Genomic DNA, 22,715 nt, shown 5'->3' with positions numbered 1-22,715 from the left:
TTAGTTGGGATCAAGTACAAGTTACTGTTTTTTAAAATGTGAATTATTTAACTAAAATGGAGTCTATGGGAGATGGCCGTCCTATAATTCGGACCTTTCTGGATAACGGGTTTACAGATATCAGGGGCCCATAACTAGGGTTTTCCCAGCCGATAAATAACCAACTAAGGCCAGAATTACACATTTATCGGCAATGTAGTTGTAATACCATATAAATCTCCCCTTTCCTGACCCTCTGCACTGCTGGATTTCAACAAAGGGATATCCCACCTATGCCCCGCCCACTCTACCCATTTCCCTGCCCCCATATGACATTACCTCCTACCCCCCCACCCAAAGGCTGGTATTTAATTACAAAAAAAGCTGGCAACCCTCCCCAGACCTGTAATAATATGGAGCATTAGGAAGGACTGGCTTGGTCAAAACCTGATGTTAAACTGCACCTCCCACAACCCACTAATAGCAGAAGGCTATTAGAATTTGTATATAGAAATATTAGCCTTATATATCTATATTATATGTATATCTATATACAACACATATAGTATTATCATATTTTTATAAATATATCATTATATTGCCTCATTTGGGGTATTTAACCTTTAAATCACTTTTCGGATTGAACTGCTTTGAGCAAAAGTGGCCACATGATGGCGCTGTATCACTGTAAAAAAAAAAAAAAAAAGATACATAGAAGTTGGTGATTTAGGTTTTCTCTTGGAAAATGGTTTATTTTCTCCCCTTTTAAAAAGTAAGTAATAACAAACAAAAACATATAATGAAACTATTCTTGTACAATTTCCTACCTCCTGAGCCTGTAAAGCCCATAAGGGGCAAGAAAATAGGTGGGCTGGGTGGGAAAGGTGGATGGGACCAGAAAAACCCTACTTTGGACCTTATTTCCCCCCCCGTATCAGTGGCAGATGTAAGTATGGCGGGCTGGGGCATGGCGGCTGAGACGAGAGGGACAGTAAGTACTGTAGTGGTGTCCCAGCAGGCTTCTAAGCTGTTGGCTTTTTACAAATCCCATTGCTAATATTTCATGGATATTAGTGGGACTCCATCGTGGAGGTTGAGAATGTTCGGCTAAGTTCTTTTGGGCAATATACTACTCAGCATATAAATTGGTGTAGAGAACCACATCCTCTATGATGGCCTCTGTAATCTAGATGGCCGAAGTTAGCTGTCTCTACCTTAACTCCAGGGACTCCAGTAGAAGGGAATCTGCAGGGCAGAGTTACCAGGAGGCCCCCACACAGGCTTTCCACCAACTGCAGTGGATTCCTCTGTCCCCGCTTCTACCTCTTCCTCCAGCTCCTACGGCATTTCAGTGCTATTGCTGCCACTTCCTTCTGGTCCATCGGTAGATGAGTTTATAGGTCACTCGACACATACTCTCGATCGGTATCACTAAATTCCATTGAACTAGAGGCCTCTGCGGCTGTGCAAAGCCTTCTGCCATAGCCACCACCCCACCAAATAATACAAAAGGAAGGCAGGCAGGATGGATGGATGGATGGACTGTCTTCCCAGGCAGGCAGGATGGCAGGATCAATCGTCTTCCCAGGATGGCAGGATCAATCGTCTTCCCAGGCAGGCAGGATGGCAGAAGCAATCATCTTCCCAGGCAGGCAGGATGGCAGGATCAATCGTCTTCCCAGGCAGGCAGGATGGCAGGATCAATCATCTTCCCAGGCAGGCAGGATGGCAGGATCAATCGTCTTCCCAGGCAGGCAGGATGGCAGAATCAATCATCTTCCCAGGCAGGCAGGATGGCAGAATCAATCGTCTTCCCAGGCAGGCAGGATGGCAGAATCAATCATCTTCCCAGGCAGGCAGGATGGCAGGATCAATCGTCTTCCCAGGCAGGCAGGATGGCAGAATCAATCATCTTCCCAGGCAGGCAGGATGGCAGAATCAATCGTCTTCCCAGGCAGGCAGGATGGCAGAATCAATCGTCTTCCCAGGCAGGCAGGATGGCAGAAGCAATCATCTTCCCAGGCAGGCAGGATGGCAGAATCAATCGTCTTCCCAGGCAGGCAGGATGGCAGAAGCAATCATCTTCCCAGGCAGGCAGGATGGCAGAATCAATCGTCTTCCCAGGCAGGCAGTCTTCCAAAGTGCAAGTAGGTAGCAGGAGTAAGGCCTGAGCATGTGAACACAGCCGTATACAGGGAAACAGCAGTCACACAAACTCCAGCGAGATTACTGATTGAACCCTGGACCCCACTGGCTACAAGGATGTCAGGTTGCAAGTCCTGACATGACCCAGACATCAAGTACCTAGTGACATGCAATTATGGCTTGACTGCGCTTTCCCATTGGCTCCAAGGATGTCAGTCAAGTTCTAAACCCGGACGTGATGTGTATTGTAACATATCCCACTGCCAGCAGGTGGAGCCAACTATGGTGAAAGATCTATTTGTGCCTATAGGACAGGGGTAGGGAACCTATGGCTCGGGAGCCAGATGTGGCTCTTTTGATGGCTGCTTCTGGCTCCCTGCCAAATCTTTAATTAAAAAAAAAAAACATAGGGGGTGTGGCCTGCGCACGGTAGGTAGAAGACGTGTTCTAAGCCTTAGAACACGTCTTCTATCTGCCGAGCGCAGGCCACGACCTCCTCCGCATCGCATCAGGCATCCTTGGTACCCACCCTACCTTGCCCCTGTGCTCGGCAGATAGAAGACGTGGTCTAAGCCTTAGAACACGTCTTCTATCCGCCGAGTGCAGGCCTACTCCGCATTGCATCCGCATCCGGCATCCTTGGGACCCCCTCCACCTTGCCCCGCAGCATGTGTGGCCAAACATATTGTATGGCTCTCACGGAATTACATTTTAAAATATGTGGTATTTATGGCTCTCTCAGCCAAAAAGGTTTCCGACCCCTGCTATAGGATCAGTCAGAACCATTGCAACTCTGTCCCCATGGTTGTTCCCCTTAGCTATATTTGTCCCCCAGGCTACATATTGCCACTCCTCCCCAGCTTGGGCAGCCCCTTCCGCCCCACAAGGGCAAACAGGAATGAGAAAAGGAGCACACGATAGGTGGACTGTTTGCTCCCAATTACCTTGAGCAAAACAACTGCTTTCAACAGGCTCTAGCCCCCATTTCTGCATATCGGATCCAATGATAATGTGTTCACTTTACTCCCATTAACAGAATTCATTTGATTACATATTTTAGCATGGAATGCAGCAGTCAAACTGCCTGAAACCTTTCCATGTGCCTTGGGGCTTGCTACCAATACAGCAGAGACAGCTAAGGTGGCCATACATGGACCATTAAAAGCCACCAACTCTGGTAAGGGCTTTTTGTCTAACCAATCTCTAGGCAAAAATCAGTGCCATCTGGTGAGGACTGCATTGTTGCACTGATGTGCTTCTCAGCTGGCAAGCTCTTTCTAGGCCCATATTCCAATCCTGTCATTGCCCAGGGGTCCGAATGGTATTTGGCCACACACAGAGTCAGCCTAACCAAATGAGTGTATCTAATAGTGTACAGTATGGCCAGTTTAAAAGTATAAAATCATGCACAATCTATTACCAGCAACATTCCACATAATATAGCCAACAAAAATGGGATCTTTGGAAACCAATGAGGCGACAGCCTTAGCTGCAATTTTATTAGAAAGGAAATAATCAGTTGTCCAGTCATTCTATCATACAGGCCTTAAAAACAGTAGAAAACAGTGAGCTATAAATGGATATCATTGCATGTGGAGTGGGAGGTTGGGGAGTCGGACTAGGTGAGATATGGGAATAAGCGTACCTGGGATATTGGCTGCTGTCAAATGCTTGGAAAGTGATGGGATTCTCACATTAAATATACCAGTTTCTGCACAGTCCTGTGTGACCGGAGTGCTTGCGAGGCTGTTTGTATAGATGTGAGACCACCAATGAGGAAGATGCATTAGTGTTGCGGGTCAGTGTATAACACTCACATCGCTATGGACCCCTGCAGATTTGGCAACGCCGTCAAGGGAAGGAAATTACAGCACCATTTCATTATTCAAAGTCCTTTGTGGGGGGCCCCATATGTACATAGTTATTAGAAAGAACGTGCATATGTGGTGCTTACGGCGCGGCTTCCATCACTTGCACAAGTACAACGTACAAAACCGTGACTATAAAGATTACACGGTGACTGGACGAGCATTGTCTGCGCTAACCGGGACCCCACACTCTCATCCTTTGCTATACAAACACTTGGCTTCATGATTTGCAGTAAAGAAGATACTTCCAGATTATCTATCTCACTCATACTGTAAATAGTCTGGACACTAACGCGGACAATCACCCAGATATGACAGGGTGTTCGGTCTCCTCTGGAAAGAGCCTACCAGAAGGGTTTGGCATTCAGACTGCCCCGTAATTATCTATATCACAGTAATTGCATCCTTAGTGTAAAGAAATCACATTGAGCGAAACCTTCCCTCTGCCTGACGGTGCCAAGCTGTAGAACAAACACACCAACTACAGTATGTGGTGCCAGGAGATGCCCCCACAGGTGCTGACCCACAGTATTAGGTTGCTTGAGGAGAAGGTAAAAGCTGCAGCTAAAGAGAGTGGGTTTGGTTGTGTTTGGTGAGTGTGGCAGCCGAGTCCCTTCCTCACACTGGAAAGTGCTAGTGATGCAGGCTATTTACACAAGTACACGAGCAGTAGTGAAGGTTTCACCCCTCTGCAAAGCAGCTTAGAGTTTCAGCATCACAGGAGCAGAATAAGGACAATCCAGCCTGAAGAAAGTCAGTGTCTCCCAATTTTGCGTGAACGCCCTTCCAAGCCCGGCCTAAAAGGTCTGCCAGCCCAAAGTGTCCATTGTGAAGTATAAAAAAAAAGTCTGCTGCAAACACGTGGCTGGCACTGTGGCAGATCCTCCAACCAGCAGCGGTATAAATGCCAGGTTATGGGACATGATTTGCTGAGTCTGCCTTGGGCTTTGCACGCACCATTTAGCAAGTCCAGACCTAGGACAGAGAGCAGATATATGTCAGTACATTATATGATGAGGCTTGAGGGCTCTGTAGGTTTCTCGTCACTTGCAGCCTCATATATATATATATATATCAGCATGATATGTTCCTAAAGAAGATGGACTAAACCTACCTTCACTGTACTGTCCACTGCACCAGAGAAGAGGCGCCCCCGTGACACTGCCAGAGCGGTGACACTACCCTGATGTCTTAGCAGCGTCTGGGTGCATATCATGTTGTCCATACTCCAGACCTGTGGGAACATGAATCAGTAAGTAACGACAGGGAAAATACAATGTAATCAGTTTTCACAATGACCCAAGCACAAACATGTCCAACATGGCATCTTCTGCTGCTGGGGAGCTGCAATGCCCTATGGGTGGCTGAGAAGAGAGTTCAATGGCAACCAGGCCTGGGATACAAAATAGGCATTTCAAGTACACAGAGGCCCAAACAGCCCCCCCCAGCCCAATAAATAGTGACTGTCTATGGCATCTTACAGCAGCCCCTCTGGCATTTGCCAGAACCCACAGATTGCCAGTCCGGGCTTGATATCAACCAGAGGGTGCAATGCTGACATTTTTGGCATCTTCTGCTGCTGGGGAGCTGCAATGCCCTATGGGTGGATGGGAAGAGTTCAATAGCAACCAGGCCTGGGATACAAAATAGGCATTTCAAGTACACAGAGGCCCAAACAGCCCCCCCCAGCCCAATAAATAGTGACCGTCTATGGCATCTTACAGCAGCCCCTCTGGCATTTGCCAGAACCCACAGATTGCCAGTCCAGGCTTGATATCAACCAGAGGGTGCAATGCTGACATTTTTGGCCTGTGGGCAGAATGTTCTTCTAAGGAGACCTTCCTCCAGAGGTGGTGGTTAATTTTTCCCCAAATGTCTGCACTGACACAATAGGCTGCCATAAACATACATTATCTAGGAGAGATGACCTATGATTGGTCACTGCACCTACTGGCTTGGACATGGCTTACGAGTGGAACAAACAACTGAGCTGATTATTCAGTCCATTACTTGTTTGCAGGCTGATTATGTCAGTGGGGGCCTTGGGCTAAACAGTGGGCATACAAAATCACTTGAGAGGTGTTATGAGGCCCGGAAAGCCATGATGTAGTAGAGAGATGCCGTACCCGCAGCGATCTGTCGTACGAGGCACTGAAAACCTTGGTTTGATCCGGTGTGGATATGACAGCCAGCGCATAGACTGTCCCAACATGTCCTGTCAGCGTCCTCACTTGCTCTTTGGATTCAATGTCCCAGACCTGGGGAAATGATTGCAGGTCAGTAGATCATTTGAACAATGCTGGCACAGGAAACCTCTAGCAACATAAATATCTGTCGCTGATCCTGTCTATCAAGATTGCTGAGACTTGTAGAAAAGTCATGCAGTGGCCCATACTAGGGCATGTCCATTTGGCATTCTGGCCATTGTTATGGACAAATCACAATTTCCCTATCACTCCCTGAACCCATTCACACACATCTGATGGACAAGGCAAGAAGACGACAAACTGCCAAAGGACGTGAGCAGCCATAGGTACCTGAGACTTCCCATTCAACATGAACCCTACTTAGCCCCAGTAATGTGAGGGGGTTGCTATGCAGAGCCTGGGTGTGGGTCCAGGCCTTCTGCCTTCCTCCCCACCTGCGACTTAAATGAGCCCTGGTTCTGGCCGCATCTATTTATAGGCATGTGCTCTCCTGGCCCCTCCCCCTCCATGATGTCATGGGCACGGCAGGCTCGGACCTATAAAAAGAGGGGGGGTCGCAGGTCGGTTTAGGAGGGGTGACTAACTCACATGTATAAGGTTCTCGTATGTCCCACACACTATGTGGTGGTTGGTTACTGCGATGGAGTACACGCTGCCCCCCGATGTCTGCAGGACATGGGCACACTCCAACGTTCTGATGTCCCAGATCTGAAAATGAGAATGGAATAAACCATTATAAACCATCCCTCGTTATTAAGCTTTTCTTGGACTGATAATCTATCCCCCCTTTGTCACCTTGATGGTTTGGTAGGACCCGCTGTACAGGTAGTTCTGGGAGGCCACCAGCGCCCGCACCCAGTGGTTTAGGCCCGTCAGCTCCTTCTTTAGTTTCAAGTCTGTGCCCACGATGTCCCACACCTGTATCAGAGGTAACAGGGGAAACACTGAACATGACAAAATAAACATTTTCTGAGTAATCTTTCAACTGGTCTTCATTATTTAGTTTTTTATAGGTTTTTTTTTTTTTTTTTAATTGTTTGCCTTCTTCTGACTCTTTCCAGCTTTCAAATGGGGGTCACTGACCCCGGCAGCCAAAAACCTATTGCTCTGTGAGGCTATAATTTCATTGTTACTCTTTATAACTTATTTTTCTATTCAGGTCTTTTCCTATTCATATACCAGCCTCTCATTTACACCACTTTCTGGTTGCTAAGGTAATTTCAACCCTGGCAATGACATAATTGCTGAAATTTTTGCTGAGCAAAAAGTGAAATAATTAAAAAAAGAAAAAGGAAGACCAATTGCAAATATTATTGTCTACATCATACAAAAAGTTAACTCAAAGGTAAACAACCCCTTTAATAAAGGTGAATACAGATGGAAATGAAGTGAAATAAAGCTCTGTGCCACCTATTAACTCTCCCTTTTATGGTCACATGATCGGTACATTCCGTTTCTATGGGAAGCAGAACTTCCTGCAGGTGCATCCCAGTGTCAGTCCCGGGTTCACGTGCAATGACAGTTTCTCTTGCTGGGAACGTACAATAAACTTACCTTGATGGCTTTCAGGGAGCCGCTGAACAGCATATTATGGGACGACACTAAGGTGCAAACTGGGTTATCGTGCGCTCGGATGGTATTAACCTTCAGCAGGGTTTGTATGTCCCAAACCTAAACAGAGACACGTGGGTTACAGTCTCCATTGCCTCAGCCATAACTGCAGCCCCCCTAACCCCATAAGCTGCCCCCCAGTCCATCCCGCCCAATGCAGTACTTACTATAATAGTGCAGTCCGCGGAGCCGCTGTACAGCTTGCTTCTGGAGATAAAACACAAACAAAATGGTAAATACAGCAGGGTCACAATATGGGAACATCTTACAGAACAAACACAGCTTTTCTGTTTATATAGAAAATATACAGGGAATGTTTAATATATATATATTTTTTAAATAGTTTTTAAATTTGCTGCTTCTTCTGACTCTTTACAGAAACAAATTGGGGGTCACTGCCCCTGGCAACCAAACAACTATTGCTCTGTGAGGCTACAGTTTTATTATTGTTATTTTTATTCCTTATCTTTCTATTCAGGCCCTCTCCTATTCATGTATCAGTCTCTCATTCACACCACTCCCTGGCTGCTAAGGTAATTCGGACCCTACCAACCAAATATCTGCTAAAACTCAAAACTGTAGAGCTGCTAAACAAATGAAGGTAATTAAAAATACTACAAATAATGAAAAAAATGAAGACCAACTGCAAATTTTCTCAGACTATTACTCTCTTCATCATACCCAAAGGTGAACAATGCCTTTACAGGTATGGGATCCCTTATCCGGAAACCCGTTATCCAGAAAGTTCTGAATTACGGAAAGGCCATCTCCCATAAACTCCATTATAAGCAAATAATTCTAATTTCTAAAAATTATTTCCTTTTTCTCTGTAATAATAAAACAGTACCTGTACTTGATCCCAACTAAGATATAATTACCCCTTATTGGGGGCAGAACAGCCCTATTGGGTTTATTTAATGGTTAAATGATTCCCTTTTCTCTGTAATAATAAAACAGTACCTGTACTTGATCCCAACTAAGATATAATTACCCCTTATTGGGGGCAGAACAGCCCTATTGGGTTTATTTCATGGTTAAATGATTCCCTTTTCTCTGTAATAATAAAACAGTACCTGTACTTGATCCCAACTAAGATATAATTACCCCTTATTAGGGGCAAAACAAACCTATTGGGTTTATTCAATATTTAAATGCTTTTTAGCAGACGAGGTATGGGGATCCAAATCCCTTATCAAGAATATCCTGGGTCCCAAGCATTCTGGATAACAGGTCCCTTACCTGTAAATGAATTTTCTGTTGTTAAAAGTGACACTAATGAGCTACCCTCATCCTCCCATCAGGAACATGCAAACTATTTGAACTACTTTTATCGTTACCTTTGAAACCGTAAAGGACCTTTAAGGGCCCTAAACTGCTTTGGGTTTGTAGGGTCTGTGCCAGGTAAGTGGCATGCAGTGGCATTTCAGATTTATAAAAGCTGCCAGTCTCTCTGGGGGAGAAGGACACTTACCCTTGAATACAGAGAGCGAGTACAATGCCGTCGTGTCCCTCCAGGGTCTTTTGGCACTTATAGGTCGTACACGTGTCCCACACCTAGAACACCATTAGGAGATCACATGTTATTGTAAGACACCAGGAAAGCTTCTTCTTAATGCAAATGCTGTTGTGTAACTGCACCCCTCACCTTTATCGTTTTGTCCGACGAGCCACTGAAGAGCAGGTCGCCAATGGAGTACACACACAGACACCACACGGGGCCCTGGTGTCCCACAAAGGTGCCTTTGCACTTAAATATCTGCTGAGGATCATAGGCTGCAACATTCAGGCAGAGAGAGGGAGAGATTTGAGGGTTACTGGATGAAACTGGGCATAACCGTCGGGCTTTCTCAAGCTCTAGTTCTAGTTTCCTATGTACTTACAGCCTAGGATTCCCATGTTGAGCCGGGCATTGATATGGGAGAGCTCATCCTGTTAAAGACAAAGCATACGGTAAGGGGAGCGCAAAGGGCTTATTAGCAGGTGAAGGGGTGGTTCACTTTCATGTTAACTTTTAGTATGTTATAGAATGGCCAGTTCTTAGCAACTTTTGAATTGATCTTAATTTTTTGTCATTTTTGAATTATTTGCTTTCCAGGTTTCAAATGGGGGTCAGTGACCATGGCAGACAAAAAACTATCGCTTCTGGAAGCTACAATCTCATTGCTATTGTTACTTTGCATTACTTATCTGTCTATTCAGACCCTCTCCTATTCATATTCCAGTTTCTCATTCGAACCATTGCCTGGTTGCTAGGGTTATTTGGACTCCCAGCAACCATATAGCTGCTGAAATTCCAAACTGGAGAGTTGCTGAATATAAAGCTAAATTATTCAAAAACCACAAATTATAAAAAAATAAAGACCAATTGCAAGTTATTTCAGAATAGCTCTCTCTATAATATACTAAATGTTAATTTAAAGGAACTAGCCCTTTAATGTAGAGAAGGACAGAAAGGATGAGTAAAGGAGGCTCACGTTCAGCATGGAAGCGTCTCTGCGGAACTCCATCAGGTCTTCGCTCAGCTTGCTCTGGTTTTCATCCAAAACATCTGCAAAGTTATAAACACAAATACTCTATTATGATAGGATACAGGCTTGTTTCTGCTGTTATGCACTGGGTAACCCTGCTCCAGGGGTGCCCCAGCACCTCCTCCCATAATGAGAGAACAGTATGTATAGACTTTCAGTGACAGGCTCTGCATTTATTTATATATATATCTATATCTATATATATATATATATATATAGATATCCTTATAAACAGTGCGTAGTGATCAGTTATAATTGGAGCTTAGTACAGGTATGGGACCCGTTATCCAGAATGCTCAGGACCTGAGGTTTTCCGGATAAGGGATCTTTCTGTAATTTGGATCTCCATAACTTAAGTGTGCTAAAAATAATCAAAATATTGAATAAACCCAATAGGCTTGTTTTACCTCCAATAATGATTAATTGTATCTTAGTTGGGTTCAAGTACAGGTACTGTTTTATTATTACAGAGAAAAGGGAATCATTTAACCATTAAATAAACCCAATAGGACTGTTCTGCCCCCAATAAGGGGTAATTATATCTTAGTTGGGATCAAGTACAGGTACTGTTTTATAATTACAGAGAAAAGGGAAACATTTAACCATTAAATAAACCCAATAGGATTGTTCTGCCCCAATAACGGGTAATTATATCTTAGTTGGGATCAAGTACAGGTACTGTTTTATTATTACAGAGAAAAGGGAAACATTTAACCATTAAATAAACCCAATAGGATTGTTCTGCCCCCAATAAGGGGTAATTATATCTTAGTTGGGATCAAGTACAGGTACTGTTTTATTATTACAGAGAAAAGGGAATCATTTAACCATGAAATAAACCCAATAGGGCTGTTCTGCCCCCAATAAGGGGTAATTATATCTTAGTTGGGATCAAGTACAGGTACTGTTTTATTATTACAGAGAAAAGGGAATCATTTAACCATGAAATAAACCCAATAGGGCTGTTCTGCCCCCAATAAGGGGTAATTATATCTTAGTTGGGATCAAGTACAGGTACTGTTTTATTATTACAGAGAAAAGGGAATCATTTAACCATGAAATAAACCCAATAGGGCTGTTCTGCCCCCAATAAGGGGTAATTATTTCTTAGTTGGGATCAAGTACGGGTACTGTTTTATTATTACAGAGAAAAGGGAATCATTTAACCATTAAATAAACCCAATAGGGCTGTTCTGCCCCCAATAAGGGGTAATTATATCTTAGTTGGGATCAAATACAGGTACTGTTTTATTATTACAGAGAAAAGGGAATCATGACCTTTCCGTAATTCGGAACTTTCTGGATAATGAGTTTCCGGAGAAGGGATCCCATACCTGTAATGTAATGTCACGTGACTCACTGAAACATGTATATTATAATAAATAATGGTCCCCCTGTTGTAAACCTCAGAGTGACTTTTAATATCCCTATATTTTACAATAGGGGGTACATTATTCACTATATAATATGCCCTGGTGCAATATCAGCCTTCCCAAAACAATTCCCCCTGCCTTTGTATATGACATGGTTTTGTGCAGCAGCCCCTCCTGACAAGCTCAGACATTCCCCTTCCCAGAGGGGGGGGGCACCGAGCCATCTCTTACCGAATTTGAGCTCCAGGTTCTTCTCCAGTTGGTCGATCTTCTCGGAGAGCTTGCCCAGCATGGAGCGCAGGAATGCGATCTCCTGGTCCTTCTGCGTCATGGCCACCTGCATTTCGTGAAACCGGTCGTCTGTTTGCTGCAGGAATTCCTTCAGCCCCTCAAATTTGCAGGTTTCTAGGTGCGTCTCGTAGGTGTCTTGGTTCCCTATAAAGGTGCACCTTTAGAAAGGAAATAAGATGTTAGGCATTTCCTCCTTCCTACACACAGATTCATTTATACCCTTTCAGCATGTTATAGAATGACCACTCTATAGCAACTTTTCAATTGGTCTTCATTTTTTATTTCTTATAGTTTTTGACTTATTTCCGTTCTTGTGACTCTTTCCAGGTCACAAAACGATTGCTCGGTGAGGCTACAATTTAATCGTTATTTTTTATTACTTATATTTCTACTCAGCCCCAGTCCTATTTATATTCCAGTCTCTCATTCAAACCCCTCCTGGCTGCTAAGGTAATTTGGACCGTAGCAACCAGATAGTTGCTAAGATTCCAAACTGGAGAGCTGCTGAAAAAAAAGCAAAATAATTCAAACACCAAAAATAATAAAGAAAAAAAAAAAGACCAATTGCAAATTGTCTAGAATATCAGTCTCTACATCATACTAAAGGTTATTATTAAGGTGAGCAACCCCTTTACGGTTGGAGCCCAGTCTGTGGCACGTACCCATACTTGGAATGAGGGCACTTGATGTGTTCACACTCCTTTAAATGAGCTTCCAAGTTCATCTTTAATAACGGGGGGCAATTGGGGTTATTAGGACAACGAACCGGTCGGTAATCGCAGCTCCCTTCATGGTCCCTGCAAAAAGAAGTTACACAGAATATTGGTGAGGAAAACTTTATGGAAAATAAAATAACTGGGGTCTCCTGGAGTCGCCTCCCTCCCCACTCTCATGGGTCATGGCTAGAACTGCACAGTTATTGGGTAGGAGGCTTGTAAAGGGGGCCTAAATCATATAAAAGGGTTTAGTTGTCCTTTAAATGTACCTGTGTCTAGTTCCTATGAAACCCATAAACATAACACTATTTAAAAATGGTTGAGAATGGTGAAGTGTGGGTGGGCCCAACTTGTCACAAGGGGGAACTACATTCTAATGGGTCCACACACTGGTACTGCTGGACCTTCTGTTCCTTATCAATATACCTGTAGCTCCCCTGCCTCCCTCAAGGACAGATTCAGCTCTAATGAATAGGGAGAATTTGGGCTTTGGAGGGTTAAAATATTTCTCACCTACGCATCACTAGTTTAGAAATGTAGCAAAATTTGCCTTTTATGTAGAGAATCAGGGCGAAGACACACAGGAGATTAGTCATTGCGGCGACTAATCTGCGCAAAGAAATTTGTCGCAGCGACGGAATTATTCTCTATGGGCAAAAAGTCGTTGCAACTAGGTTAACTGAAAGTCGCGGTGATTAATCACCCCATGTGTCTTGGCCCGCAACCATTTCTTTCCTTGTTTGTGCAGCCCGGCGGCAAATGAAGCCGCCAATTACCTGTCTGCTAGTTACCGAGGAATTTACTGCTTCAAATGCTTTCACTTACTTTCTGGCACTTAATTTAATGGTGAAAGGGCAGCCGCGAGGATCCACCTCAAACGTAACGGGCTTGCCATTGGAGGAGGGGTGGCAGCCATATTTACAGTGAATGAAAAGCTCCCCTATTTGCTCGGCGACAGCGATGTTGTTCACGACCACCGTCAGTTTGGCGTTATCCACCGGACACTTTTCTGCCGGAGGGGAGGGAAGAAAGATTCCAGATCAGAGGAGCGACAGTCATTCAGAGGTGATAATGACGCGTTGGACATGAGAATATTTAACCCTTTGTTTGTTCTTAAAGAGATTGTTCACCTTAAAACTAACTGTTAGTATGATGCAGAGCATCTGAGACAACGTGCGACTGGTCTTCACATTTTATTCTCTGTGGGTTTTGAATTCTTTAGCATTTTTGCTCAGCTCAGGAATTTCAGCAGCTATCTGGTTGCTAGGGTTCAAATTACCCTTGCAACCAGGCAGTGGTTTGAACTACACATGGGAATATAAATAGGAGAATGGAAAGTTAACTAAATAAAAGTCGCAATAACAATAAAACTGTAGCCTCACGGAGCAATAGTATTTGGCTGCCGGGGTCAGTGACCCCCATTTAAAAGCTGGAAAACGTCAGAAGGCAAACAAGTAAAAAAATGAAGATCTCTTGATATGTTGCTAAAAATCAGCCAATCTATAACACACTAAGAGTTAGCTTAAAGGTGAAGCACCCCTTTAAAATAGAACCCCCCCCAAAATCTTAGTTGGATTTTTGTCAGAAACACCCAAAGGGAATGTGAGCTTACCAGATGTGAGAGCGCATCTCCTGCAGAATGTATGCTGGGGGAGAGAGGGAAGAGGTATGAGATCAGGAACATATAGGGACTAAAGAATATACACCATACATTTGCCAGCATGGTTAGGCACAATATGTAGCACCCCTGTATTTATACTCTGCCCCCCCCAGGGCAGTTACCCTATTTTGATGTATCAGGTGGTTTGTGCCTGTGGGTGGCTTTTGTGACCCTATCCTTCAGGCATTGTTATAATGCATTTTGGCACAGTGTTACTCTGATCCTGGTACTTTCACTTCTCTCTGGCGTTTCCTGAAGAGCACAGCTGCTGAATGCCGGCTTCTTGTGCGCTGCCAGACTCGGCCTGACTGCTTCCTGTTGCAGGACTTTCCATGCTTCAGCTGGCGCTTCTTGCACAAGTTTCCGGTGAGTGGAGGAGGGCTTGGCGGTGACCTCACTCTTCTGCACGGTGACCATCAAGTCCTTCCTCTGCTCTCCTCCTCTCCCTGAGAACTTAACTCCTTGCTCCGTAAGCTACTGGCACTGCACATAGACTTGGGGCTAAACTCCACGAGCGTATTTTTGTCAGAATTTGTGGGTAAGATTTAAATTGATCCTCAGTGCAACATAGGGTCCTACAAAATCTGATCTCCATAGGCTGCAATGTAAAGTAGGATCAGATAAAGTCGGAGGGAGTGTGGAGGGCGTATGGGGGTTTGAATCTCTAACCTGCCCAATAGATATCTGTCCAGTTTTTCATTCAGATATCGGTCAGGCTGTCTTTTGGGAGGGTCCCCTGGATGGGCCAATAAGCCGATAGGTAGGAATATACTGAATCCGAGATTTGGTTTGGGATAAGGCTGAATCCTAAGCATTCAGCCGAACCAACCTGAACCCTTAGTCATGTGACTTGCTCTGGAGAACTAAATACAATCGTTACCCTAGCAGCTGGGCTGGCAGCAGGGCTTTAGGGTGGGTATGAAACTCCTGAGTTTGCCTGTGCCTAGCTGAATGCTTTTTTCCCCCCTATAAAACAGAAACTGTATTTGGCAGTGAATAAACAACAGCTGTAATGTGCGGCCTGGGGCACTTTCACTACTAAACATTTCCAGCGTTCTCTCACGGCAGCATTCCACAGTGGATGTGGATAGTTATAGTTCAGCTGCCAGCGCTCAGTCCAAGAACGGCCTGCGTATGGTCAGCATTTAGCTGGATACAGGAACAACTTTCAGGGACACTGTTTTTCCAGACAATAAATCTGTCATTCGCAGCAGCAGATAAGCGCTTGGGAAAGAACTGCAGGTGGAAAGTACTGGGGCCGCAGATGCAGCCAAGTGATGCTGTGTGCTTTAATAAAGTGGGCAGCCAGCGGCACAAACTGTCTTCTTCCCACATCTTGGGGCAACATCACTAACCCCCAGGGATCATGAGAAGCATAAAGCTCATACAATAAATGCAGCCACTAAATACTCACCCCACATGTGGTAATGACAGGATCTTTAAAGACGCTGCAGCACAGCTGACAACAGAGTTTCACCGAGGGCTGCTCCGCAAACACTAGCGGGTCCTAAATGCACACAGAGGGACACATTAGTGAATGCCATGGCGTCCTCATTGCACCCAAAATGGAAATATTCATAGGCAGGTATGGTTGGGTTTTGCTGCCTGTGGGTGGCTTCTGTGACCCTATCCTTCAGTCAACCTACAAGATGCTGTAAACTACAGTTCCCATCATCCCACCTACAGCCAAAGCCTGGGGCAGAGGGAAGAGAACTGGGATTCAGTATTCTTGAGAGTTTGCGGTTTGCCCATCCCTGCACTTACTGGTGTAGTTTGCTCCTCTGTCTGGTGAGAATGGGCCACCGGTCTGGACTTGGATACAAAACAGGCCCTGGCGTTTCAAGTACATAGAACAGCCCCCAGCAGCCCAATAAATAGTGTCTATGGCATCTTACAGCAGCCTCTCTGGCATTTGCCAGAGTCCGGGCCTGGGGGGCCATTGATGGGACCTGGGGTACTTACAAAATGCAGTCAATTACATGTGTCCAATTAGCTCTACTGGCTCATAGCTGCCCCTCATGTAAAGCTACTTACTTGGACAGTACTGCTTCCCTGAAGGTAAGGGTACCTGTTGCAATAGGATCAAGGGGTAAGGGTACCTGTTGCAATAGGATCAAGGGGTTCTGTATCCCCACTCTCTGTTTTGGTTTGTAAGGCAAATATGTGCACCATAGAGATACATGCTGTGCTCTAGAACACTGGCCATAAGTAATGGCCACTTCCCAATGCTAAAGCCCCTCCCAATGCATTAATGGTATGTCAGAGGAGGCAACTACCCTCTATTTTGCCACACTGAACCTTCTCTGGAATAGCAGTGACAACACAATATAGGGCACTGCCATGTACTGAGTATGTGGGCCGGTTATAAAGGAGGGCATACCATGCTGTCTGTGGCAAAACCTTGCCTTATCCCATTTAATAGAATAAACAAACCCGGGATTGCACCCGACGCAAAGAGCAAGCTTGCCCGCGGCTACTTACAGCAACTGTCTGCAACTCTGTGACACCGTTAAGCTTTTTCCCTTACCGGCTCTTCTTCTTCTTCGTGAAGCGAGAACGTCGACCTTAGGGACATGGTGGACTCCGAATGCAGGGACCGCACAGAAATGGCAGAATCCGAGCGTCTCGGGGTGCTGATTGGAGGCTGGGAAGACAAAGCCCCCCCAAGGAAGGAATAGTTAAAATGCAATGGGGTGCTGCGGGGGGGCTACAGATTTGCGATAGCCCAGTATTCTCATGAATGTGTCACAGAGGGGATGCAAAGGCTTGAAGTCAGAAATCTACATTTTCAGTCCAAAGACACCAGTTGCAAAATTCCCTAGGAGGCGACTGATCTATCATCTCACTCTGTACGGCTTTCCTGTTTCCATTAACGTTATCTGTCCCCTAGTCATGTGACTTGTCTGCCCGAGCTAGCCCCTCGGCTCAGGATTAGGGTGACCCTTGATGCCGTGTCCTGCTTCCAAGCCCCGAGCAGAAGCGAGGCAGCTAGCTGTGTGTGTGTGATGTTCCACTCTCCAATCTGGCCGCTGCCAGCTCTGCTTACCGTATATATGTGGACACTTCCTCCTATTGAATTCACTGAGCTTGCCTGCTTCCTGCTGGAGATGTGAAGTGGCAAGGAAAAGAGGAGGGGGATGTATGGAGAGAGGCGGGGGGTCGTAAAGGGAATACACACACACACACACATATATATATATTGAAAATGATATTCCTGGTGAGGTGATAGCACTTAACCCTTAAGGGTTCTTCCTACTACTGTAACCGCCTCAGGCTCCCAGGCGCTGCACTGCTCGGCCCCCCACAAACAGAATGTGTGCGTGGGATATCAGCGAACATCACTAACAATATGCGGAGTCGTCCATTTAGACTAACCCTGTCTGTGACAGCCTCTTGGGACACCTTGTTTACTTCCGTGTCTTGGAGACAGACACAACATGTCTGCTGTAACACAAATGCACTGGACTCTCCCACGGAGTGTAGATGGTACAACTTCTACCGTGCAAACAGCAGTGCACCATGGAAGCAGGGGAACAGCGGGGACCTCCTGGTTGGTGAATATATAGGATGTAGACAAAATAAGTCTACTGTAAAGCCGGCTTTGCTTGCCTAGAGTAGGTCAGGCCACTTTTAACGTTGACATGTATACCAGGTTGGGGGGGTACGCCCCAACATATCATCCTTTGATTCTATCAAGGCATGTTTGAACATTTAGGGGGTTATGCTTCTGGGCAAATGTAATGCCTTTTAATACATATTGGGATCTATTTGCTGACACCCCATGTTTATGAGTAAATGGTGCATCAGCGGCCCCTTTCACATTCCCCTTTAGACAGTAAGAAGTGTTAAGGTCCCCATACACCTTCAGATCCACTCGCTTGGCGATGTCGCCAAGCGAGCGGATCTTCTCCAAATATCCCCACCTACGGGTGGGCAACATAGGGAGACTCCAGGCTAATTCGATCATTTGGCCCTGGGGGTATTAGCAAAGTCGGTCCAGGGACCGCATCAACGAGCCGATGCGGTCCCCGATCCGACTAGATTTTCTAACCTGCCCGATCGATATCTGGCCGATTTCAGGCCAGATATCGGTCAGGCAGGCCCGTTGGTAGTGCCCATACATGGGCTGATTTGCTGCTGAATCGGTCTAAGGGACCTTTATGTATGGGGACCTTTAGGGAGGATGCCATCACTCTATGCATGAAACAAGGCCATAAACTGAATTTACCATAACGTCATCTTCATCCCGGGGGGAAAATGCCAGCGTACTGGATGTGGAGGGGGTCCGGCGGTGCTTGGTTCCATCAGCTGCAATAGAGACATGTCAAAGGTTTCCTTATGCCCAGTGGCTGCACACCTCCAAAAAATCTTACTCTCCCTCCCAACCAACTCTTTATGTTTTTGTGTCCTGTATAGGCTGCACCAACCTGGGGGGATTGGGGAGTGGTTACATATAACTGGCCATGCCCTAGGTACATGGCGACCGAAAGGAACTTCCATTGTAGGTCCCCCAAAGGATATCGTCCAATACACAATACATGCACAGATTTTACTTTTATTCAACTATAATTTTCTAACCTGTCCGACTGACTAAACAACCGTTTGTCATGGTACGAAAATTATCAATAACACAATTCTGAGCCCACACACGGTCTGAAAATCGTATAAAACTAGGTTTCTAATGATTTTATCCATATGTGTATGGGCAGCTTTAGGCTGGCTATATATACATGGAGAGATCTGCACACTGGGCCAAACTGGGCTGAATAGAACCCTGGCTCGGAGGCCAATGATTGGACCATCCAGTGGACCTGTGCCCACTAGTACAAGGATCCCATCAACATATTGATGCAGTCCTAACTTGATGGGATTTTCAAACCTGGCTGATTTGTTGCCCGTGTATGGGCTGATAAGCAGCTGACAGAGACTGGAAGGGGTGGGTTGGCAGCTTTTATGAAACCATTTATTGCCAGCATTACTTGTTTTTGTATAACAAATGGATATGCCCATGCTCACTGACTTACCTTTAGTAATGGTTGTCACTGCTGAGAATGCAGGACCAAACGTTGTCTCCATTCTTGTCTAAAAGGAAAAAGAAAAGGACATTTAATAAAGTATGTTAAAGCGAATATACAGTATATACTGTAGTCTGATTCTGATCTGTGGCACATATAACATTACCCGCCTTATGTACAACACATTATCTACAGGTCAGTGTTCCATTAAAGGTAACAATTACTGCATACAGGGTTTATAATCGTTTTATTGCTCCTAAAATATGCACGTTTGTATGTGTATGTGTTATTTTGTATGATCACGTTATGTATCTGCAGACTCGTGTTTATTCGCAGGAATGGGGGTGAATAAAAAGGTAATCGCAATAAAACAGCGCTCCCCGGTGGAAGAATTATTATGCACTGAAGGTGCATGACATCCCCAATGCTAGTTCCATTAAAAAAAGTGTTTCTGTAGTAGGGTCCATATTGGAGACTCCCAAAATCTGACCCAAACGGAAGGTGCTGCTACTAAATGCCAGATGAGCTCTCGCACTTGGCGTCCCACTGATGGGCATCGTTAGCCAAGAAGATTTTCATACTGCTATCAGTTTAATCCTGTAGTGGGATAAATAATGAGAAGTTACACACATGTCCTGTTCTCACTGGAGATCCCATCCAAGAGTTGCACCCAGGCACACTGACTATGGAGAGAGTGGACACAAGGCAAGGGGTAACGGTGCCAGATGCAGCTCAGTTGTGCAGTGCTAAACCCTTCCAGATGCTGTACTGAATAGAACATGAGACTATCACAAGAGATTTGCACAAACACAAAGCACAGGGTAGAGCCAGGCTCCCAGATGGACTCCCTCTGCCTTCCCCTGCCATAGCCCAACACAAAGCAGGGATGTTATTACAGCTGTGCGGCTCTGTGTGTGTGTGAGGAACATTCCCTGCCCGGGGCTTTATGGCTCAGATAAATGCCTGCTATCTCACAGCCATGTTTGTTTACTACTGTTTCACTGTCCTGTGTGTGCAACAACTCCCAGCAGCACTGTTCTGGTCATACCAGGGTGATCACAAGCACCCAAAACTTACTGTAAGTTCCAAATACAACATCCTATTTGTATCAGTGGGTCACCAGAACCCATTGCCTCCTCCCAAGCCCAACACTAAGGGCCCGGCCACTGTAGCTGAAACTGTGGCACTGCTTAGTATTTATGAGGATGCCCAAGCTCCTCACAGGCAGCACCAACAATATACAGGTATGGGATCCCTTATCTGAAACCCATTATCCAGAAAGTTCCGAATTACGGAAAGGCCATCTCCCATAGCAAATAATTCTAATTTTTAAAAATGGTTTCCTTTTTCTCTGTAATAAAACAGTACTTTGTACTTGATCCCAACTAAGATATAATTACCCCTTATTGGGGGCAGAACAGCCCTATTGGGTTTATTTAATGGTTAAATGATTCCCTTTTCTCTGTAATAATAAAACAGTACCTGTACTTGATCCCAAATAAGATATAATTACCCCTTATTGGGGCAGAACAGCCCTATTGGGTTTATTTAATGGTTAAATGATTCCCTTTTCTCTGTAATAACAAAACAGTACCTGTACTTGATCCCAACTAAGATATAATTACCCCTTATTGGGGGCAGAACAATCCTATTGGGTTTATTTAATGGTTAAATGATTCCCTTTTCTCTGTAATAATAAAACAGTACCTGTACTTGATCCCAACTAAGATATAATTACCCCTTATTGGGGGCAGAACAGCCCTATTGGGTTTATTTAATGGTTAAATGATTCCCTTTTCTCTGTAATAATAAAACAGTACCTTGTACTTGATCCCAACTAAGATATAATTACCCCTTATTGGGGCAGAACAGCCCTATTGGGTTTATTTAATGGTTAAATGATTCCCTTTTCTCTGTAATAATAAAACAGTACCCGTACTTGATCCCAACTAGGATATAATTAATCCTTATTGGAGCCAAACCAAGCCTATTGGGTTTATTCAATATTTAAATGATTAATAGCAGACTTAAGTTTTGGAGATCCAAATTACGGAAAGATCTCTTATCCGGAAACCCCAGGTCCCGAGCATTCTGGATAACAGGTCCAATACCTGTACATGTAACACAGATATTTGCATACAGCTTTATTTTTAATAACATATATGATCTAGTCAAGGCTATAGTGGCAAGTCTGAGTGCCAGTATATCTCCTAGTGGGCCCCAGGCTGGTAAAATCAGCCCTGTTAGTCCCGCCATAGACCTATATAACCTCTATACCCTTTGGCACTGCCTTTTTTCAATTGTTTAGTCCTTTATATCAGGTTCTTTGGTGGCTCCAAGGAGGCCCAGTCTGACACTGACTCTGGCTGTCAAAAACAAGTGTTTTAGGCTTCGGTGAAAAATAAAAACTAGGTATCCTTTAACTAGGTGATAATCTGCAAAAAATACTCTCAATGGGACATTGATTTTGCAGGAAGTTTTCCCACGCCTGCTCAAATGCTTAAAATATTGCAAAGACTTAGGCACGACGGTGCAGCTGCCAATCACTTGCAAAATTGATTCATGTTTTTTTCCCCCCCAAAAAAATCAACAGGACCCAAAGCTACACTGCATGGAAGAGAGAACTCAGCTCTGAAGCATTGAGCCGCCACTGCTAGAAAAGACAACTATCTCTGGATTTCTTCTGCTGTGCCAAGCACTCAGGCAGGTTTGGGTCTGACCCACAGCACAACGTTGCTTTTCCTATCAGCGGGAGATACTGAAAACAGATCACAAAATATGAGCTATTTGTTCTGGCAGCCAACACCATATAGGAAAGCCAACAGACTACATTCTGCCTTGTATTCCCTGGGGGGGGGGGGCCATTACAAATGTAATGATAAATTACCTCTCCTTGTACAGATATCGCCGCTCCTTTCTCCCCAACTGCCCTACAGTTTCTAGCAGGCTCCTTATTTAGTGTGCCTACCTCCTCTGTTCTACATTCCAATCATCTCTTTCCGCTTCCTTCTTACTTACTCATGTTCCTGTACAGAGACAAAGCCTGCTTGTGCAACAGCCTGGCACGGCGTATCTGTGCCTCACCTGGGTATTATACAGCAGCTAAAGTGCAGGATTATGTGCATTGCCCAATTGCAAGCGAGGTGCCTACATGTTGACTGGAATTCAAAGCCCTTTCCCTAAAGAAAATCCCCGAGTCGGCAGGAACATAAAGGTGGCCATACACACATCGATATTATAGTATGAAATAAAGCAGCCAAAAAACTATTGCCCTTTGAGGCTACAATTCTATTGTTATTTTTATTGCTTATCTCTCTATACA

The 22,715-nt window shown here is 44.8% G+C and overlaps 1 protein-coding gene across 3 annotated transcripts in view; it reads right to left on the bottom strand.

The window, feature by feature from the left end:
• Positions 1 to 3,582: 3,582 nt before the first annotated feature.
• The window catches only part of traf7 (TNF receptor associated factor 7), a 29,445-nt gene continuing 10,312 nt past the window's right edge, over positions 3,583 to 22,715 (bottom strand). For all 3 annotated transcript variants that reach the window (XM_012970174.3, NM_001142030.1, XM_012970173.3), the window contains 19 exon segments: positions 19,403 to 19,460; positions 18,607 to 18,686; positions 16,906 to 17,022; positions 15,793 to 15,885; positions 14,331 to 14,364; positions 13,544 to 13,727; positions 12,665 to 12,799; positions 11,943 to 12,160; positions 10,285 to 10,358; positions 9,691 to 9,739; positions 9,456 to 9,583; positions 9,282 to 9,364; positions 7,978 to 8,017; positions 7,754 to 7,870; positions 6,995 to 7,117; positions 6,788 to 6,907; positions 6,119 to 6,250; positions 5,107 to 5,226; positions 3,583 to 4,967 (listed from right to left, as the gene is read on the bottom strand). In XM_012970174.3, the coding sequence (XP_012825628.1) occupies positions 4,953 to 4,967; positions 5,107 to 5,226; positions 6,119 to 6,250; positions 6,788 to 6,907; positions 6,995 to 7,117; positions 7,754 to 7,870; positions 7,978 to 8,017; positions 9,282 to 9,364; positions 9,456 to 9,583; positions 9,691 to 9,739; positions 10,285 to 10,358; positions 11,943 to 12,160; positions 12,665 to 12,799; positions 13,544 to 13,727; positions 14,331 to 14,364; positions 15,793 to 15,885; positions 16,906 to 17,022; positions 18,607 to 18,686; positions 19,403 to 19,460 (1,920 nt within the window). In that variant the 3' untranslated portion in view covers positions 3,583 to 4,952.

Source organism: Xenopus tropicalis, chromosome 9 (assembly GCF_000004195.4).
Source record: "Xenopus tropicalis strain Nigerian chromosome 9, UCB_Xtro_10.0, whole genome shotgun sequence".
Lineage (NCBI taxonomy): Eukaryota > Metazoa > Chordata > Amphibia > Anura > Pipidae > Xenopus > Xenopus tropicalis.
This window is presented reverse-complemented; position numbering and strand designations above follow the sequence as displayed.